At 43.0% G+C, this 21,188-nt stretch overlaps 1 protein-coding gene across 2 annotated transcripts; it reads left to right on the top strand.

Annotated features, from left to right (window-relative positions):
* The first annotated feature begins 63 nt into the window (after positions 1-63).
* KIFBP (kinesin family binding protein) lies at positions 64-11,865 on the top strand. 2 transcript variants are annotated; one of them, XM_021529072.3, is made up of 7 exons: positions 64-431; positions 2,682-2,780; positions 6,286-6,365; positions 6,482-6,665; positions 7,781-7,865; positions 9,639-9,748; positions 10,424-11,865. In XM_021529072.3, exons 1-7 carry the CDS (start codon positions 90-92, stop codon positions 11,300-11,302), a joined length of 1,779 nt encoding a protein of 592 aa, XP_021384747.3. In that variant the 5' UTR covers positions 64-89; the 3' UTR covers positions 11,303-11,865. The 2 variants fall into 2 exon arrangements, with proteins under 2 accessions (XP_021384747.3, XP_021384746.3); XM_021529071.3 differs by having other exon boundaries at positions 9,636-9,748.
* Positions 11,866-21,188: the final 9,323 nt, after the last annotated feature.

Here is a 21,188-nt window from a genome sequence, read left to right as displayed (position 1 = left end):
GGCGGGCTGGCCGCGCTGCGGGCGCTCCCTCACGGCCCGCGGGGGGCGCGGCCATGGCGGGGCGGGGCGGCGCGCGGGCAGGCGGGAAGATGGCGGCGGGCGCGGGCTGGCCCGCGGTGTGCGAGAAGTTCCGCGCCGCCCGCACGCTCTCGGCCGTGGAGTCCCTCAAGGACCCCGAGACGGAGCCCTACCGCTCCAAGTACAGCGCCCGGGCGCTGCTGCAGGAGGTGAAGCAGCTGCTGAGCGCCGCCGAGGAGGGCGGCGAGGCGGTGCTGGCCGTGCGGCGGGCCGTGCTGGAGTACGAGCTGGGCGTCAACCACACGGACACCGAGGAGCTGTCGGCCGGCGAGGAGCACCTGCAGCGCTGCACGCAGCTGCTGGAGCCGCACCGCCTGTCCCCGGACTGCGTGTCCCTCTACATCCAGGCCCAGGTGGGCTGCAGGCCGCGGGGCTGGGCGCGGGGCCTGGTGTCTGGGGGCTGGGCCGGCTGCTCTATGCGGGGGACTGTGAGGAGATCCGGGCTCCCGCGTCCTGACAGCTGCTGCTCGTTTAACCGTAATAAACACAGCAGCCCTGGCCTTCAGTTCTTGCCGGAAGGAGTCGTTCGCAAGTGGTGGCCGTTGGAGGGGTGCTTTTCTGTTTTGAGCCTCCTGCTGATGCCTCTGGGCATGCGGAGCATCTGAAATATGGCCTCGTTGAAGCTGGGTGTTGATAGATCAGCGTGCTCTTCTGGACAGGCTGAGACAAAACTTGTAAGAACTGTGCCCGAAAAAATTAGAAAAAGACCTCACTACGTCCATAATTTGTGATTCCTTAACTCGCTGGTTGTCAGAGTAATGCTGGGAGATGCTTTATTGATGCATTATCCTGAAACAATATATTGTTTGTTTTTCAGCACTGCCTGTTATATTGTAAGCTATTACATTTTGTCCCAGATGGATAAATACAGTTTTGTTGGTGCTTGAAGTAATAATATTTTCTCTTTATTCTGAAGAAGGGAATACTGTTACCAAAATTAGTTCTTGGTGCATGAGGATTCACAGAAGGGCCTGTACTTGATCCTCTGTCATGGTAGCTGGTGGTTAGGTATCTGACTCTAGACCATGAAACAGTTTTCTAGTATATGAAATAGAGCAGTTATTTAGATATCTGTGTCAAAAACGGTTGCCCTAATTAGAGATGGCTCTATAGTGCTTCCTCATCAAACTGTCAAGGAATTGTGGGCTGACATGGAAAGGTGGAAGTGAAAGGATCACTTGTCTTACACTGGTTAAATTGGCTCGTTGTCTGGGACAGTGAGGTTGCATCTGCTCCTTGTATTTCAGCGCGAGGGTTTGGATATGCTGCTACAATTCTGTTACCCTTGGGAAGGTAAGGAGATTGCTCCAGCTGGAGCAAAATAGCATCTTCCCACACCTTCCTGGGGAGATGTGGCTCAGGACCAGAGATTCCACTGTGCTTCTGAACTGGTGTGCTGGAAGGCAGCTCTTCTCTCTGTTAGCCCAGAGTCTGCAGGACCTCAGTGCTTCGGGGCCTTCAGGAAGCAGCAGGACGGAGTTTGTTATGCATGTGGAGATGTGGTCCAGCAGCTCTGGCTCTGCTGGTACCTGGCACTGTCCTGAGGGGTGGAGCTGAGCACAGCACTGGGAAATGAGCCCTCAGCCCAAGGGCTGGAACAGGCTTGAGTACTTACTTTAAACCATTTCTGACTTTAAAGCAGTGATTGCCATCAGTGGAAGTACTTTTCCACCTTGTGAGGTGTCTACACTGTGTTGCCATGGCACTGACTGGCATTTTGTAGGAAGAAGCATTCCTTTTTCCTGCTGGGCCTCTTTTTTAGCCCCACTTCTGATTCCTGAGCTCTTGCATAAGATTGTGTTTCCCAGTCTCTGCCTAATGGAGTCTGGTCTGTTCCACTGCTTGGCCTTCGGCAAAGTGTTTCAGTTCATAAACAACATGGGATGTGCTTTCTTATAAAAATAGTAGAATGGAGTTGAAAGGGGCAGAGGGCTGGCATACAGCTGTACATTCTAATTATTTTGAAGGTTTTTAGGGTTTTTTTTTCTTTTGAGTTTCGTAACAGCACTGCCTAGGATTTAAACTAGCACATCATTAGGATTATTATAAACACCACCTTATTAATAAAATGAGAGGTTTTTTTTGTTAAAGTTGGGTTCAGAGATGCAGTTGCTTTAATTTAATTTTGAAGGCAGTAGTCTATAACTTTTAGACCTCAGAGGTGCTTTTCATCCTTTCCATGGTTCAAATATACAAGCATTCATTCCTAGCATATTTTTTTCTTGTTAATTTTTTCTGTGGAGTCATGTTAACAAAATTCTGATTTCTTGTCTCTTTTTATGAGATTTGTCTGTGATGTAAAAGCTGCATGAATTGGATGCAGAACATACTCTGTGGAAAAAGCTCATTATTTGAACACACTAGTCCTTCTCTAGCAGAGTGAACAGAGTAGGATTGAGGTACATTTTTATATGAAATTTTCTGTGTGAAAACTCCCTCCCTTTTGAGCAACTCACAGTGAAATGTGTGGGTACAATTTCTGCCTTTTGAAATCCATGGTATTAGAACACAAATATATATAAGGATGAAGACTGATGAATTGTTTGGAAAAAAATGTGTGATTAAAATGGAATGTGACTATTTTTTTTTTCTTTTACCTTTAGAACAATCTGGGGATCCTGTGGTCTCAAAGGGATGAAATTGAAACTGCACAAACTTACTTGGAATCTGCAGAAGCCTTGTATAATCAGTACATGAAAGAGGTATTGTGTTAATGTCGTGGTAGGTCTTACTTCCATGTGCCACTTCCAGGTTAAGTAATCCATGAAATAAACATGCAATGGAATTTTGAGTTTCTGTGCTTTATACTGGCTGCTGTGATACTTATGCCAAGTGATACAAGTTGTACTGCAGTACAGGACAAGGCAAATTAGAGCATTACTTGCTAATTTCAAAATAGAAAAAAATTTGCTCAAAAATAATGGTCCCTTTTGAAAGCCCTTTAATAATCCAAAGTTGATGCCTGGTAGAATTTGGATTTTAATGAGGACTATTGTTAAATATTATCTTGGAAATGCAATAAAAATGTCCATTGCTTTCAGTGGGAAAAGGAAATAAAACTAATATTTGCATGGTTTGCTCTGGCTGTGCAGTGTTTTGCAGGGGCAAGTAGTTCAGTTCCATATCCAAGAGGACAATCTCACAGACAGCTAACCCTCTCATGCATATTAAACAACCTTTTGAGCTGTGGATTCTGCTGTGTATCCTACAAAGACTTCCTTGTGCTATTTTTAAGCTCTTTGCAAAGCTGTTCCTACACTGACTTGCCTCAGGGGCAGTTCTGGAGTGAGCTAAAAACATTTGTGGCCTTCAAGAAGCAATAGCTGTGTCTCAGGACTGCTGAATAGGTTGGACAGACCTTAGTTTCATGAAATTACAGGTTCAGGTCAGGTTTTACCTTGAAATTGGTTTAGATTACTGATTATACATGTGGAGATTTTTAGATTTTTTAAATTGGTTGGTTACTGGTCTCTTTGTGCCTTTGCAGCCATGCTGGCCTACAGTGATAGGAGAGGTAATGGGTCTAGAAGAAAGCCCCACTTGTGCTGAAAAGCTTGTCAGCTTAATTCCTGCCCTCTGGATCAGTTGGGCTAACCAGAGATACTGCATCTCTCTAATTTATTACTGATGTTCAGCTTTGATATTTATACCCAGCCCCAGCTATTGCATGACTTCCAAAAGCATCTGGCACTTGCTCCAGTTATTATGAAATTAAACTGATGCTATGGTATCGTGGATTAAAGTGCTACCAGGTACTTCATGTTTGCACTGTAGACTTTTCTGAAAGTAAATTTTTGTTAGTAGTGGTTAGTGAATACTATTTCTGGGGGCTTAGCTGCCTTAATAGGTGTAGTGGTTTTGGTTTGTTAATTTGAGATTTTTTTGGTTAATGTATTAATGAGTGTGGTGGGTTTTAGTGTTGGTTAATTATTAGAGTATTTTTTTCTTGTTGTGAGGTAGGATTAGGAGAAAGGTAAAGTAGGTTTAAAAGTTTAAAATAAAGAAAAATTTATTAACAGTAATTAAAAGAAAGAGTAATAAGAATTAGAGTAAAACTTATAGAATACTTCTCCTTATAACTTTTTTCTTACTGATAATGTAAATAATCAAAATGTAAAATTTTAGTTAGTTTGCTACAAACTAAAGAAAATTCCCAAATTTATTTTGTTTTTAACATATTTTTTTCACAAAAACATATACAACTTTCTAACAACTAAAAACCTTGCATCACTTTTGTAAATACTTCCTGTACAAAACCAAAGCACTAGGGTTATTCATATGTGATGGCCACTTGCTGCACTTTTCCCCCCAACATTTTTTACCACTTAGAGTTCAAGGCATTATGTCGTCAAACATAACTATGCTTTAAGTCTTCCTTTTAGAAGAAACCACAGATTTATACCATGATGTGAACATTTGTCTTTCACAAATTATAAATATTTGAATATACTTTTGTAACATTTCCTATTTCTAGGCTATCAGGAAGCCTTCCTGTCAGGGAGTCTTTGATAAAAACTCCTGATGATGGAGACATTTTCCTGAGCTGGTGGATTTAGTTGTTTACTGACTGTGTCTAATTAACTTACAAATTGAACAGGGTGGTTTCTCCCCCTAAAGGAAAACCAAGGCAAAGAGTTTGGACTAATGAAGTCCACTTAGAAAGGAGAGTTGGAGAGCTCTTTCTGAGGATAAGTAAAGGCAAAAGGCTTGATATCAGAGATAGATCTGGAGATATAGGAAGGAGGCAAGAGTTTTGCTTACTGTGTCATTTCAGTTATTTTCTTTGCAGGAATAGCTCTAGTCTTGCCAGAATGTATCCAAATCTTGTTAGAACATTTGTATCTAAAGAAAACCTCTTAAAAACTAATGAGGTGTAAAAAAAAACCTACAGATTAAAATATCATACACAAAAATCTACATGCCTCTGATAGGTTAAACATGCTTTAGTTTACTTGACGCTATGTGTTTCAGGTACATTTTGCTTTATTTTTAAGATGAGTAAAACATTTTTATTAAAAGCAAGTAAACTAGTCCATTCAGGGATTTTTATTGAGAAGCAGTGCAACCATAGCATGTGGTCTTCCCTGTAAAGTGCATGTATTCTCTGCCCTTGTTCCTGCCCAAGTGTGTATTAACTTATGTAAAGTATTTATTGTAACTGATTTTCATTTACTGCCTTACTTTCTCTTGGGCTAAGAAAGAAATGGGGTTAGGAGAGGGTTAGACAAGCTGCATACTAACCTGGGATTTGTTGCTGGCAGATGATGTTGGACACCCTTCAAGATGCACTGTGTAATGGGAGAAAAGCTCTCTTTAAAAGATGGTTTCATTTGAACTGGCACCTGAAATTATTCACAATTGCAAAGGAAATGGGATAACCCCAGGCTAATAAAGCTCTGCCATAACCAATGTTAATCTGTTGGGACTGCCTGTGAGCTGTCTGGTAACATTATTGACAATTGTCTGAAAGCAGATTTGGATACAGCAATGCCAAAAGGTGTACAGTCGTCTGTGCAAGGGTTCTGACAGAACTCATGGTTTAAAGAACAAAAAAGTGCTTCTAATGATGGGAACTACCACGTTTAATAACTTACATGCAGGTTATGCCTGATTAGGAAGGTTTAGCAGCTTCAGCCTCCAAAGACATTGCATGTTGTCTAATTTGTTTGTCTAAGTGGTCTTGCCAGCTTGTGAATTCTGGGAGTCCCTTCAGAGCACTTAGTCTTCACTGCAGCTCTGCTGAGCACTCAGCACTTTGTGTTCTCTGCAGTACTTCCTGCAGGATGTTTTCTTGCTACTGATCAGTGCAGCTGAGCAAATGAATATTTCACACTTGAAAGCGTGCTTGGTATTAAATGGATGCCTCAAAACCCAGTTTATTATTGTACAAAATAAAGATGCCCAGTAGAGTCCTGCAGAATCCAGGCTGAGTATCTCTGGTGCAAGCAGCATGCATTGCTTTAAAGTACATAAGCAGAAGTCTCCTACAAGCTGTGAGCCTTGTCATTCCATGTGGAATTGTGACTTTCATCCTCTCAATCTCCTGAGTGTTGTGGAATTGCTCCAGAGAAGTGGCACTGAGATGGGTTATACGAAGCTTTGTTGAATTTGGGATTGGCAAATGGTAAATGATGTGCAGCCAGGAGAGGGAGCGCTGTGCCACAGAGAAAGAAATGTAGTTTGCTGAATGTGTGTGTACCCTTGCAGGATGGAAATCCTCCCCTGGATCCCAGTGAACATTTCATGGCAGAAGAAGAAAAACTCACAGACCAAGAAAGATCCAAAAGGTGGGTATTAAGCAGCATACTTCCATTATTGTTAGTTTTTTTTTTTTTAATTATGAGGTTGTATTTAGGGATGGAAAAAAAAAGAAATGTAAAGAGACTGTTGTTTTTTTTTCCAGATTTGAAAAAGCCTACACACATACTCTGTATTACCTGGCACAAGTGTACCAGCACCTGGACATGATTGAGAAGGCTGCTCAGTATTGCCACACTACTCTGAAACGACAGCTCGAGTACTGTGGCTACTACCCAGTGGAATGGGCACGCAACGCTGCCACTTTGTCGCAGTACTATCTCTCCAAGGTAGTATTTCCAGGGCTTTTCTGCTGTGATTGTGCCATTAATGTAACTGTCAACTGAAGCAGTTGTTCAAACAGCTCTTCGAGACAGCACTCCAAGATGAATTGAAAATGTGCACCTATGAAACCACAAGTTGTCTTCTGACATGAAGCATCTGTCAGCTTTTTTCTGAAGAGGACATGGTGGCTTTCCTGTGGTGTTGCGATGGCAGTGGGGAAGATAAACAGGGGTGTAAACATGAGAAGAGCTCTATAGTTAAAGAAATATTAGCAGTGATGTGATGTCATCTTCATAAGTAAACTTTGGGGTTATAATAATTCAATTTAAATTGTTTTATTATATTGTTCCCTTACAATAAAGTTTGCAAACAAAAAGCATCTGAGGGCCAAGGTTTAGCTTATTGTTTACTATAAATTATTGTCCTTTGTGCCTTAGCATGTGCTTAAGAGTTGTTGGAACCTATGTGAACATTAAAGTGAATGTGTGAGTTGGTAGCTGTTTGCCACATGTTGATTCTAAACAATCTACTATTAGGAAGTGCTGACACAGGAAGCTTTATTTAGGAATTTCTATATTCCAGGCTATTTAGATGCTCTTTTCTGATGCTTCAAAAGATTCCTGCCCTACCTAAGACAGTTAATGCTAATTTCAATAGTAACTCCTAATTTCCCTATCTTTTTGATGCACTGATAGCACTAGTTATTTAACAGTGCACTGCCAAATATGGGTAAAGGAATCTAGTTCTCACTCAGAGTTGACTTGTATGTCCAGCTGTTCCCACCAACAGCCCGTGGTAGTGTTTGCCACAAGGCATCACTTCCTTCACCTCAGGGCAGCCAGAACAGTCAGAACGTTCAGTGTGCATTGCTAGTATTAAAGGAGAGGCTTGGTGTTGTGGCTGTGGTACAGAAAAAACAATTAGAAAATAATGTATTCAGAAATAGGTGTGTGAAAATTGTGTTTTCTTCCAGTGCCTGGGGAATATGCTCCAGAGCCTCTCAGTTCTGTCATTTCCCATGTGGTTGTGTATGTTGCTCTCTGAGGTGAGGGGCTTGGCCAAGTGTCAGCAGTGCTTGAGCTGCTCACACCCGTGCTAAATGCTGCTCTGTTTCTCTCAGGAATGCTTTATGGAGGCTCGACATTGTCTGGCAGCAGCCAGTGTCATCTTTAGCCAAGCTGGACAGGTGCCATCTGCTGAAGACGGTAAGTTTATAAAAAAGTTTTGAATAAAATCATTGTGAATTAAGCATCACCATGTATCAATGTTTGAACCTGAAGTTTAACAACATGTACAAAACTTACCCCAGTTAATTTTCTAAAATGTTTTTCAATAGAGTTGGACTGTTTCTGAAAAGTGACTGCGACTATGGGTCAAGATCAGTTATGTGTAGACCCTCTTGAGAAAAAGCGCTTGTTTTTGGTGTTTCAGAAAGCAGAAATTTAGTAAAAGTGAACTATAAAACAATATCCACTTCAACAGTGGCAGTGTACTGTTCACCCATTTGGCTTTGTACATGTGCTAAAAATGCAGTTTGCCTCAGTGATCAGAGGGCAGTCATTCAGTGCAAACAAAATGCTTCCTGGGAATAGCATTAAAAGAGGGAGCAAACCTGCAGCTTTGAAAAACCCCAAATCCAGAAGGTACTTTTGTTGTCTTTTGTTGCTGGATGCTGCAGCCTCATCAGTGGCTGGTTTTGGAGTTGTAGCTGCCCTCCTTGTTGTTTGGGCCTTGATGCAAAGGAACAACTTGGAGGTCCAGTGTAAACAGCAGTAGAAGAAAATTTTAGGGAGCTGACTCTAGTTTTAAGGACCTGTGGTTCCATGATGGTGGTGTCAGTTTTAGGCCTAGTCTTTGCTTATCTACAGCACACCCTTCTATGGCTGTCTTGGGAAAGTGGAAGCTTCCAGTTGGTAAAGTTTTAATTCATGGAGAAGGAGCATGTATGAATCAGCGGAGGTCTATCTTGATTTCTTCCTGCACCACACAGAAGTAGTGATACTCCCGTTTGTTTTGGTGAATAATTGCTTATCCTACCTTCCCTTCCTTTTCATGGAGCAGAGAGCTGGGCTGTGGACTTGCAGAAGGTTCTGACTTACAGAAAGACTGGTACACAGTCATTGGCCATTCTCAAGTACTTTCATTTTATCTTGTTAATTGGAATATAAACTAACACAGACATAATTAATAAATGTGCTTTTTCTTAGATTAGCAGCAATTCTTAATTCCTTAATAGGAAATTGATCTGCTCTAATAAAAGATGAGTGCAGTGGGTCCAAGTCTGAAGTTGGCTTTTTATTTGATGAACAGAAATGCTGCTGTCCTGTAGGAATGTCCTCTCATTGTTCAGCTAACTCACTGCCTTTTGCATAGAGACTGGGAAATAAGTTTTCATTGAAATTTGTTTGGTTCATGAAAATGTTATCTTGAGATACCAACAGTGCTGCTGTTTATTATAGTGGGGATACTTTGGAGAGAAAAATACAGAAGTTGTAGAGCTAATAAATGTAATGTTTGTACCAGGTAGCTTAACCAAAGGCAGTTTCCTCTATTTTGTTCCCTTTTTTGGTAGCAAGTCTGGGGCCCATTACACTGCAAATGACCTTACCATCCTCAGAAACAATTACTGGGCAGGCAGCTGGAGCTCAGAAAATGAATTATCCTGATTTCTTTCTCATACTACAAAGAGACCTCGAAACCTTTCCAGTAAAACACCTTGAAGATGAAAGATCTTTTTAAAGATACATTATGATCTGTTTATTTTCAGAACTTATATATGACAAATCCTTGTTAATCTGTATGGATTTCTACCAGAAATGAAATTTACAGAACTGTTATATAAATTAACATGGGGAACATGTTTCTGTCTAACCATGAAGAAAATTAAATACAAGTATGTTCTTTGCATGGAACATTTGAGGGTCTTGCTGGAGTTCTGGACTTCTCTTAAAGTTTCTGTGTTTATGTCCATTCAGCAGATGAAACAGAGCCAGACCAACAGGACCTTCCAGAGAGGAAAGGTGAAATTGCAAGGTGTTGGATTAAGTATTGCCTGAATCTTCTGCAAAGCGCTCGAAAGTTGCTTGAGGTAACAGAAAATCTGCTCTGTAGCTGTCATTGTCTAACAGCAAACTAAGTCTGCTTTGATGTTTGCAAGGCGAGTCAATTTGCCGTTGGTAACAAGGAATAAGCAATTGCCCAGTGAACATGGTATGCTTTGATTTAAATGCAGCACTTAGGAGTAAGTACACAGATAGGGGATCAACTCTGTAGAGTGATCAGTGCATTGCTTTTACAGCAACTTCACAAATGTTCCTCCTCTCTGCTGCATTTTCTTGCAGCTTGACTTGACAGATTCCTTATTTATCTGCTTGTGAGAACATTGTCTTAATATGCAACAGTTTTCTGTGCTGATGTTCTCATTCGTTGAAGCATTTGATTAATTCAGATTTGATTCAGTTAATTTAAGTATTTCTTCAGATGTTTAAACCAGCATTTGCTGAAATGCTTTGTGAAGCAGAGCCTTTGGGTTTAACATGTATTCCTTTGGCTATTTTGTCACACAGGGTAGGGAAACTGAACCAGCTTAATTTTATTGGTAATGTAATTTACATGATTCTTTTGTTAATGTAAGGCCTCATATATCAACTATTTCTCTTTTGTCACGTTGCTCACAAGTTTGTATTTCAAAGGTGACTCAAAATGACTCAGTCTGTCTTTATAAGCCAGATTCATTTTTAATTAGCATGCTTTTTCATTTCAGGATAACATAGGAGAGCTGGATCCAGACAGGCAATTGGAACTTAAAGCCCAAAGGAAAAAAGAAGAGGATGAAAAAGAGAAGGGCAGGAAAAAAGCTGTCCTTTTTGGGACAAGTGATATATGTGACTCTGTCTTAGCCATGGAGGAGAAAGTGAGCAGCGTATATCCTTTAGATTTTCAAGAAGCCAGAGAAGTCTTCCTGGTTGGTCAGAACTATGTTCAGGAGGCAAAGGAGTTCTTTCAGGTCGATGGTTATGTTACTGACCATATTGAAATTGTTCAGGATCACAGTGCTTTGTTTAAGGTACTTGCTTTCTTTGAAGAAGACTATGAGAGGCGCTGCAAAATGCACAAGCGTAGAATAGACATGCTGGAGCCAATCTATGCAGACCTGAACCCCCAGTACTACCTGCTGATCTGCAGGCAGCTTCAGTGTGAGCTAGCTGACACCTATTATGAGATGATGGATTTAAAGGTAGCTATTGGTAACAGGTTAGAGAAGCTAGATTCACACACAGTTAAAAAAATTAATTCTCTGGCTCAGTTTGCAATCAAATATTATGAACTCTTCTTGGATTCTTTGAGGAACCCTGATAAGGTGTTTCCTGAAAAACTCGAGGAAGATGTTCTTCGCCCTGCAATGGTGGCTAAATTTCATATTGCACGACTATATGGTAAGCTTATTACTTCAGATAGTAAAAAGCAACTGGAAAATATGCAGACATCATTGGAATATTACACATTTCTGGTAGACTATTGTGAGAAGTATCCAGATGCCGTCCCTGCCATTGAAACTGAACTAGAACTCAGTAAGGAAATGGTGAATCTTCTTCCAGGAAGCATGGAGAGGCTAAGAGCAAAGGTGTCTTCATTTGTATAAATGCTTGCCTTGGAGGCAATGGGCACTACCAGAACAGTTACCTGTCCAAGCCAGTGCTGTGGCACAGCTTCCCTACTGATTGATAGAAGTCAGGTGTCTGCAGGAGCATCCACCTAGAGCCTGCACTAGTGTAACCTTGTGAAAAACTCAGAGCTCTCCTGGTTCCGTAGCTCACCCACACTAATGGTATAAACTCTAAATGTAAAGTATAAGTTCAGCTAATGCTTTGTACTGTGTGTCCTATATGTAAATACAAACCTTTTCTCCCTCACAGCTTTTTCTTTGGTGTATGATTCAGTTTTTAAGTGTAGTGCTGTATGAAAATAGTTTTCTTTCAAGAGAATCTTCTTCCCTAGTAAATTTTTTTCTAATAAACCTGAGGCATGTTCTTCCAGCTAGAGTGCATTTTATCTCTTCTGACGTTTGTCCCCAGAAAACTTTATCAATGTGAAGGGAACTTGTTTTCAATATTTATTTTGTATGTTGCTTGTTGTTCTTTTCCCTTGTTAATCAAAACCTGGTTGATAGAAGCTCAATAAATGGACTAAATGTGGCTAAATGTCTCTTCAGAGTCCTTGGAATTCTGTATCCTGTGTCTTACTAAGATAAAATACTTTTAAACTTTGGCTAAAATAAGTAGTTGTGAGTGTGTTTCCATGTGTGTGTCTTCAGTAAAAACACATGAGCAATTGTAGTGCCAGAAGCCAGAGCAAAAAAGCAGCCAACTTTGTGGTGGGAGGAGATACTCGGCTCTTAACAGACCATGGAGTATTCACAGGTTACAGGTCCTGTTCTCTAGTGCTCCAGACATTTGCCTAATACAGCTTGATGACATGGATGGCTTCTTACTTTGTGCTGTTCAGGGAGCCCAGGTGCTGTTTTAGCAGGAGCTGCTCCTGGGACCTCTCTGAAGTTGAGATGAAATACAGGCAGAGCACACAGTCCAGCTGCATAGCAAGAGATGGTGGCCAGAGCCTCCAGGGGACCTGGTGCAGGTGGAGGGACAATGTGGCTTTGTGCAGGAGGACACCGACAGTCCTGTCACCCACCTGGTCACAGCACGAGAGGGCATTGAAGGAGAATAGTCAAAATAGCTGGATTCTTCTGGAATCTGAAGGGGAGGAAAAGCCACGTTTGTTTAAAGGGTGAGGGGAAAGCTTGTACATCTGAACTGTGTGGTAAAAATCTCTTCTGCAAAGTATTCTACAGGCTAGACTATTAACCACAAACAAATAGGCCAACAAATGGGTGCTGGAAATGAGCAGCAGCAAAACTCAAAACTAGACCAGCTACTTGTGTGCATGTAGACTCAGGGAGAGAGTGCACATGCCTGTGTGAGTTTTTTGTTTTACTAAATAATTGTCTAGTCAGCCTCTAGGAGTTTCATTTCTGCAGTCAGATCTTTAATTCAGATTTTCCTCTAGCCTGAAAGTAAGACAGCCGTAGTTTCTCAGTGAAACATTTCTCAGCAGGCTGTATTGCACATTGTTTTTCTCTGATTTCAGTTAAAGCTAGTGACATTGTTTTTTTCCGATTTCAGTTAAAGCTAGTATGCACTTTTACCACAAACAAAGAGAATACAATTTTTTCTACTAACTTTTATATTCAAGTAGAAGGCATCAATATATGTTTGGAGTAGTTGTTTGGGGTTTTTTTTCCTTCTATACTTTTGTCTTTGAGCAAATTTTGTAGAGCATCATCATTAGTTTTCTTATAATTTGGAGAAGGATAGTTTGTGGGCTATCCTAGCATAAAAAATCTTTTTTTTCTCCTTCAAATACAGGTCTGAAGTAAGTGTGGAAAGCTACCTGCAGGTAACTGCAACGCTGAATGAAGTGCAGGGTGATGTGTCCTTTTTAACCATCAGATATATCCCTTTTAATAATTTGATGTATCCATTTTAACCATCATCAAGTGTACAGAGAAACACCCTGAATCCACAGAAATCACAGTAAGAGCACAGCTGGCAGGTAGGAGTAGGTCCAGAGTTAAGAAGGCCTGACATAAGCATGATCAGAGCTTTTTCAGCACAATCAGTGTGCACTGTGGCTTGGAGAGCTCTCTCCTCTGAAGATACCCAGAACACTTTGGCTTTCCAGCTTCTTAAAAAAATATATTTCATATAAATGCATATGGAGTTACAAAAAGCAATTATGCCCGTTCACCTCCTAGACTAAATGTTCAAGGCTTCTGCCAGCTAATTGCATTTTATTACTGGAGTCTGCAATGTGCCAGGTGCTTGCAAAGTACTATGCTGTGCTTCTTTTAAGGCATATCTTTTTAAGCAGACCCTTTGAATAATTCCTGTTTGTTCAATGATTTGAGAGAATGAACTTATGTAAGATTCTGTATTTAGTTAAAAAAAAAAAAAAGGAGGTGGGGAGCTTGTTGGATTAGGCAGCAAAGCTCCCTTCAGGAATGTTGCGTTTTAACTGTAAAGTATGTGTGAGGCTGGGCATTTATTTCAAAGATTAATTGAAGATTAGGTTCCTGTGAACTCCGTTTAACCTGCATTTCTATTCCTTTCTGTACAGCAAAAAAGTCTTGCAACTGAAACCTCTTTTTTGTTGTTCTACTAGTTTTTTCTCCTTAGCCAGCATAAAGCAGCGAGATTTACAAGAAGTCCAAGTTTCTGCAGAATTCCTGTCAAGTGTGACATCAGAGCTATAACTTCAGTGTACTTCTTTAAATGGCATGCAACAGTCATGAGAAATTATTTGGTTTGATTAAAACCAGTTTTATTTTAATTGAAGCACTTAATTCTAATGCTGGCTTGAGATATGGTAGGTGTCACAAAATGGAGTGATGGGCATGGTTGTGCTGTGCTTCAGTATTCTGTGAGAGAAAGAAACCGGTGCCTTGTTCTGTCTCCCTACAAGGCTGTCAGGCAGGCTCTTTGTGGCTGTTTTCTCGAGAAGCCTGCACTGGAGGAGAGCAGCAGGAGGTGGCTGCTGTGACCTCTGGTGCTCTGAAGACATCTGAAGCAGTGGGCAGAATCCTGCCAGCCCTCACTTCTCCTTAGCGGCAGGAAAGCAGCTCCCCTGTGTTGCAAGGGCAGCTGCTGGTGCTGCTCTCTGCCTCCGTGTGGCCAAAGCTGCCCGGGCTTCATTTGAGCTCCTGAAAGCTCCCGGCTGGGGAGGTTTGATCCTGGCCCAGCACGGGGTCGCTGTGGATGGTTGCCTGCTCTGTGAGCACATGGAGATGTGTCAGTGGAATGGTGCTTCCACCTCCAGAAATACTGTGGGAGCCTGGTTAGCCTTGACATTAGACGATGACAAACACCAATGATCTCGTGGCTTTTACGCATCTCACTTTTGTCTGGGGTTTCCTTTTTGGTCAGCACAGAGGGAGCAAAGATGAGCTTTACTTGTGTGTTTCTACACAAAGGCTGAGATAGTTGGTGTTTTCTGGGTGTTTTCTGTGGAACTGTTCATTATAAGATGCCCAGGTGTGGTCCTGCATGGTAGCTAGTCTGGCACCTCACGAGGCAAACCCTTCTGCAGTCGTGAAATTACAGAACTAAAGCCAAGTGCATAAAGTTGTGGTGAGAAGCATTTGTCAACTTTCTTTCCTCTTCTATTGCAACATCTATGGCTATTTTAGAGCTTGCTACAAATGATTAATTTTTGGTTTAAAAAGTGCTTTTACGTACTTCCCAGAAACTCTGTCCAAAGTGCCTCCTAGTGCTGTTTTATTTTGCAGTTTGGCGGTTTCTAACTCCTCCTTGTCATGGGTAGGTACAAAAACAGTGGTTTCCTGAAGAGAACTATTTGCCTGGCTGCCTCTTTTCCAAAACCATTGTTTGGCTGTGCCTTTGCAGCTGAAGAGCTGGGCAGACTGTTGGGATATGAAACACAGCACCTTTGGAAAACATGTTACTTCATTCAGAAGAGAAAATGTCTGTGATACTGACTGCTTGTTTGGGGAGAAGTAACTGATAAAGCGGTCCCTCAACACCAAAAGTTGTAATAATTTGGGTGTTTATAGCAATGTTTTAAATATCTAGTGCTTGAGTTTTTGGCATCTGGTGTGCAAAAAATACAGCAAGTCTTTTTACATGCTCATTGTTGCTGTGAAAGAGATTTACTAGTTGGCATTGGACCAGGATACAAGGATTTCTCTATCTAAGGTTTTTAATGCAATTTTCTGCAGAAACAAAGAGGACTTGGATGAGTGATCAGTGAAAGACTAAAACAGGCATGTGATGAGTGAGCTGGTGTTAGTCTCTGAATACTGTAAGAGAAGAACAAAGTGCTTGTATCAGAGTTATTCTGAGATCTGTGGGTGAAATGCATGGGGCAAACAAAAAAAAAAAATGAACAAGATGATTTTCTGCAGACTTAAGTGTCTTGGAATGGAGCAAGAGCAAAAAGTTCCCAGGCAGGGTCTCAAACCACTCTGAGGCCATCTCTGGATTGCCAGTAGGTTCAGCTAACACCAGAGGATTTTCACAGCAGCCCATGAGAGAATGCAGTCAGGTGGGCCCAGAGCCTCCTTCTACCTGAATTCCGGGACTTTTAAAATAGATGAATCACTAGAAATGATTTCTAGTGCAGACAAGGAGACAGAAATTGAGATCCTCCATCGTGCCAACATGTGGTCTGCAGACAAGGAGGGGACAAAAAAACCAACATAATCCCTGGGTAGCAAAGTTTGTTTTTAAACCAAATATTTGCAATAGCTTGTGCATGACACCTGATAACTATCAGACACTGCTATCCATCTTGCCTGTCCAAATCTGGAACTTTTGGTAAATAGGTATCAAACACTTTTTAATGTCTCCATGTGCTTTGCCTTAATGTTTTCTTACAGTACTGAGCTGCCAAGTTACCTAGGGCTCATGGAAAGACATTTTGCTTCTCTCTACAAAGGCACAAGGTATTGCAAGTGCAAGGGTCTTGAGACTCTCACCTCCCTGGCCAGCCTGTCCTGACCTCCCTGCTGCACCCTTTGCTGGAAATGTTGCATGAGGTGACTATTGCCCCAGGCTTCAGCTTTCCCTGCCGAAAGTCCTTGAAGTAAGGACTTTGACCCCTGAGTCCTTGAAGTAAGAAAAGACAATTTTTTTTTTCCTAGTTAATGCAAATTATGTTTTCAAAAGGAATGTGCTCTTCTTGAAAGGGGGCAGAGCAGCTTTGTCAGCACTGCAGTTTCTGAACCTGAGGAGCAGCAGTTTGGAGCCTGTTGCTTTGTACTGCAGCAGCATCCACCCAGAGAGCACCCAGCAGATCCTTCAAAAAGAGCCTGGAGGCCTGGTGAGTGCCAGTCCTACTGGGGAGAGGCTCCTGTGGCAGAGCTGATTTTCCTGTTTTTCCTCATTTTTTTCTTCTGTCACATTTCAAAACAAAAGGATGCTTCTACTAAATCAAATGTGCTTAAAGCTAGCTGAGAAATGCCTAGCTGCTTTGGTTGATAGGGGAAAAAATACTGTTCTCTTTTAATGTAAACATAAATTCACGTCTTTCCCCAACAATTCAGTGAAGATCACAAGGCTGGTTAACTGGAGCCCAAACACCAGCTCTGCTCCACTTTGCACACAGGATGGGAGCAGCAGTCTGGTTCATGGGGACACCTCCACAGGAGAATCACTCCTTCCAGTTCCTCTTCACTTTGCCAAATTTACTGACATCCTCTCTCCCCACACATGGTGTGAAGTTTGTCTGTGCTTGTAGATAGAAATAAGTTTGCAGTTGTGCAGGCAGGGGAGGCAAGGTGGGCTGCTTGGGGTGGATCTATGGGCAAGAGCCAAGGGCTAATTAAAAGCATCTAAAAACTGCTGAGAAGCTCACTCATGTGAGGTTGTCCTGTGCTGGAGAAACCATCTGATGGAAAAATAGCTGTGCCTAATTCCTGGGTAGCTGGGCTTGAACCAGTAACACCCAGTAACACCAACAGGTTCACAGTTCCTGAGAATCAGTGCAGGAAAAGGGCACCATGCTTTGCTTTGAAAATGTCTTTGTACCACTATCCTTCTCTGCCTTCTGGGTTTAGGGGCATTTTTCCCAACAAATCCTGTGACCCCTTGCTCTGTTGTGCAGGTCCTGCTTGCACTGCAGAGCTGCTGCTTTGGATGGAGTTTTAAAGGACAGTCAGCTGCTGAAATTACCTCCCTAATCAGTAACCAGAGTTTGGCTGCTGTGTCATATCTTAACAAGCTGTTGCTTTTAAACTTTTAGTCCTGAAATTGCCAGCCAAAGCCTTCTGCTACTCTGTGCTTCAGCAGGTGGAAGCAGAAAGCATCAACAGTCTCAGCAGCAAGGAAAACTGCTTTTTCCACCTGAAGGACAGGCCTGTTGCTTGGTTAAGTTTCTGGGAGAGAGGGAAGATTGCTGATGGGGAAAGGTCGTTGGCAGCTTCCTGTCTGTCAGCAGCTGTGCTCAATTTTGATGCAGCTGTGGCTTTCCAGCAAAGATCTCCCCCTGCACTTGTTGACTTCACCATGGGAAGAAAGAAGTTGTTCCTTTGTGAGATCTAGATGGCAGTGAGTGCCTGATTTCTACACGATAAACTTCTTCAGTGCTTTCTTACAAGATCCAAATCTTATCTGCAGGGACCAGGCCTTGATGCTGCCCTCAGAGGAGAGAGGCGGTGGCACGAGAGACGAGGGGTGCCTTGGGCTGCCTTGGGCTGCCTGGGCCGTGATGCTCTGGGAGCAGGGCTGAACATGGCTCAGGTGCTGAGCTCAGATGTGACCCAGGTTAAGAATTAAATTTTACTCAGGGCTGGATTTAGAAATCCCCTCAGCTGGACCCAAACCTCTCTCTCTGGGTTGCCAGCTCTTTGCTATTTTGAAGAAGGGAGACTTTTGCTTTCAGTCCCCAAAGGTTGGTTGGTTGAACATGAGCTGGTGGCAAAAGGACTGCTTGCCTGGAGGACAGCTCACTTTTGAAGGTTATCAAGGGTGATTTTAGGCATTTAACAGTGCAGTTCATGGGTATACCTGAGATGGATCAATGTGCTCAGGGCCCATTGGATATCCAAGTCTCACGAATCTCATCCCACTTGAGCAGTGAGTGTCAGAGAAGAAAACTGTTCTGCTTTCCTGAAAGGCAAGGTAGTCAAAACAAATGGTCCTTGTGTTCAACACAGCTGCCATTCAGACACTCTCCCCTGTGCTCTGTCTATCCCCTATTTTTTTCCTGTTGCTATCATTCTCTCTTCACTCTTGTTTCCAGCTCTGCTTGTAAGAGATGTAGCCTTTTCTGTACTGGCTGCTCCTCAGAGCAGTGATCTGTAAAAAATATGTATTTCTACTTTCTCAGCAAAGCAAATAAAGAGCTGAGCATCACAGACAGGGCACAGCGCTTCAGGATCCCCCCAGTTGCTCCAGCTGTCTGCTGGCTTTGTTGCTCCATGGGGATGAGTGTTTGAGGGCTGCAGGGCTCAGCTTGGATTCCCATGGAAGCCAGGGTCAAGCTCCTATCAGCTAAGGCAGGGGAAAACCCGACCCTGAGAGCAGAGCGACCCCCACAGCAGTTACGGTTTATCTGATTTCTGAGCAGTTGTCAAAGAGAAACTTCTTTATCAGGACTCTGCCTGGACAGATAGTGCCTTGCCTTCGAGCCTCTCTGATAAGCAGCGGGACTGGGGGTGCCCCTGCACCCATGGGAGTCCATCTGTCCATCTGGATGCCTGTCAGGAATACAGGCAGCAAAGTAAACCTGTACTGCCTGCTGAGGAAAAGCAGCAGAAGGAGTGGCCTGACACTGCTATGTCAGATTACTCCTCTGGACCAATCTGCTCCCTCAGCATTTACCTGGGCTCGAGCAGAGAAGGGGTTGATGTCCGATTTGGCTGAAACAGCCCCATGATGCCCCTCTGGGTTCCTGCTGGGATTTCCTTTTGCCCCATATTCTGCCTTCCTCAGCAGAGTAGATGTCCTTGTGCCAGGCACTCCTGCAGTGTGGTCCACGTTTAGTGATGTTACTAAATGAGTGATTACTCCTGAGCCAGCTGGGAGATACAACAGCCCTGAAAGTTACTACTAAGGAGCAGTTCCTCACTTTAGATTTTGAAGTGTTTATTGTAAGACTGCTCCCAGATTTTTCAGGCATAATGGGAAGTCCTGGGTGTCTGCTCAGGGGTCTGGGTGCACAGTGTCAAGGCAGCCTTCTCCCTCCACCTGCTCCCCGCTCCCCAAATTAATGCCTTACAAAAATCCAACGCAAGAGCTTTGCAGGTTAAGAAATGTGCTTTGCATGTGATTTGAAAATAATGGCAGCACTTCACTGCAGGAGCTGTAAGCAAGACTCCAGGAGCAAACTGTGCTCTCAAATACCTGCTCCTCATTTATTTGCTTCTTTTTGCAAGCGTGTTCTGTTGGAATATATAATCTTTCAGTTTGCATACACAGGATCTATGCAGGAAGAACATTATCCTATGAATCTTTCTCACATTTTATGGAAGGCAAATTTGAGGTAGCTGACCTTGGTATGGTGTCTGTGCTCTCCTCTGCAGATTTAAAATATTTAACTTAAAATCCTGTTTCTCTTGAGCTCTGATAGTCATGCCATGGCACGTTTGAAGGTCAGTGTTCCAATATAGTTTGGCTCATGTGTTGTTCTCTGTTTAAAAAAAGAAAGTTTGTTAACTTTCAGCAGTTTGTGGCCTCTAGCCCAAGATTAGATTTTTTTAATTAGAGCTGATTATTTTCATTGTATGTATTAAGTAGTTTACAGATGGTATTCCTTGGGCATCCCATGGCACTCCACAAAGGGCATGCTTTACTTTTAACTCCTGCGCATTCCAGACTGTTTCAGATCCAGGTCTCCAATCACTTCCATGTTTTTAGGAAGGTGGAAAACTCCTCACTTGCCAAGTGCAGCGGGATGTGGGCACTGGCAGAGCACAGCAGGGCAGGAGATGGGCACAGGTTCCCCCCCGCTGCAGGCTTCAGGGCAGATGTACATGAGACAGGGGTAAAATATTTGCTTTGGACTTCCCACAGCTACCAATTGTAAAGTGAGCTCATTTCCTGAAGTGTGCTGCAGACAGAAAAAAATAACAAAACTGTGTGGCAAAACTGCCAGTGCTACAAGTTCTCCCATCAGCTGATGGTACAAGACAGGTAACTCAAGATCTCCCTCCAGATGCAGGGAATGTGCAGCTCCCCTACCCACAGCAGCTCCCCCAGCTGCCGTGGGATCCCCAGTTGCCCATGACAGTGCCCACTGGTGGGCATCGCTCTGGCTTCATCCCATGGGGCATCCAGTGCCATGGGGACAAGTGCCCTGGGCTGATGGGAAGGGCAAAAATAGCCAGTGGAGTTTTTCTTTCTCACACGGGGGTTGTTTGTGCACAGAGGAGGGCATGGAACAGGTCAGCGTGTACCCGTGAACAGTGGAGAGTGAGAGTTGCTATTGCAGGGATGGTTTCTGCAGCCTCCAGCAAGGGGAGGCTGATCATCTCCCTCCCATGTTTGCTCAGCTTCCTATTGATGCTGAGCACTGCCTTAAACAAAAAGAAATGAAAAGAGAGCTGATGCTAAAAAGGCAAAGTAGAAATATGGGTGGCAATAAAACCCACTGCACATGAGCCCTTCTGCACCTGCTTTTTTGAATCTCCTGTTTTTCCCATGCCAGAGAAAAAACCCCGTGCGCAGAGGGTCATAAAACTGAACACGCAACTCAATTCCTTAGTCCAGTGATAAATCCCAGCCTGGAGAGGGGAGTGAGTTGCTGGAGTCTCTTCTGCTGCTTCATGGGGTTTTGGTGGAACATCATGCCCTGGGGAAAGTCACTGCTCAGCCCAGATCCCCACTGGGGGCCTCTGCGGACTTTCCACCACATAAAAATAGATTTACCACAGACAACTTGCACTATCAGCCCCAGGAGCGACAAGGTTCTGCAGCACGTCAGGCCCACACGTGCACCAGTTAACCCATCAG

Source organism: Lonchura striata, chromosome 6, assembly GCF_050655825.1.
Source record: "Lonchura striata isolate lonStrDom1 chromosome 6, ASM5065582v1, whole genome shotgun sequence".
In the NCBI taxonomy this organism is placed as follows: domain Eukaryota; kingdom Metazoa; phylum Chordata; class Aves; order Passeriformes; family Estrildidae; genus Lonchura; species Lonchura striata.
This window is presented reverse-complemented; position numbering and strand designations above follow the sequence as displayed.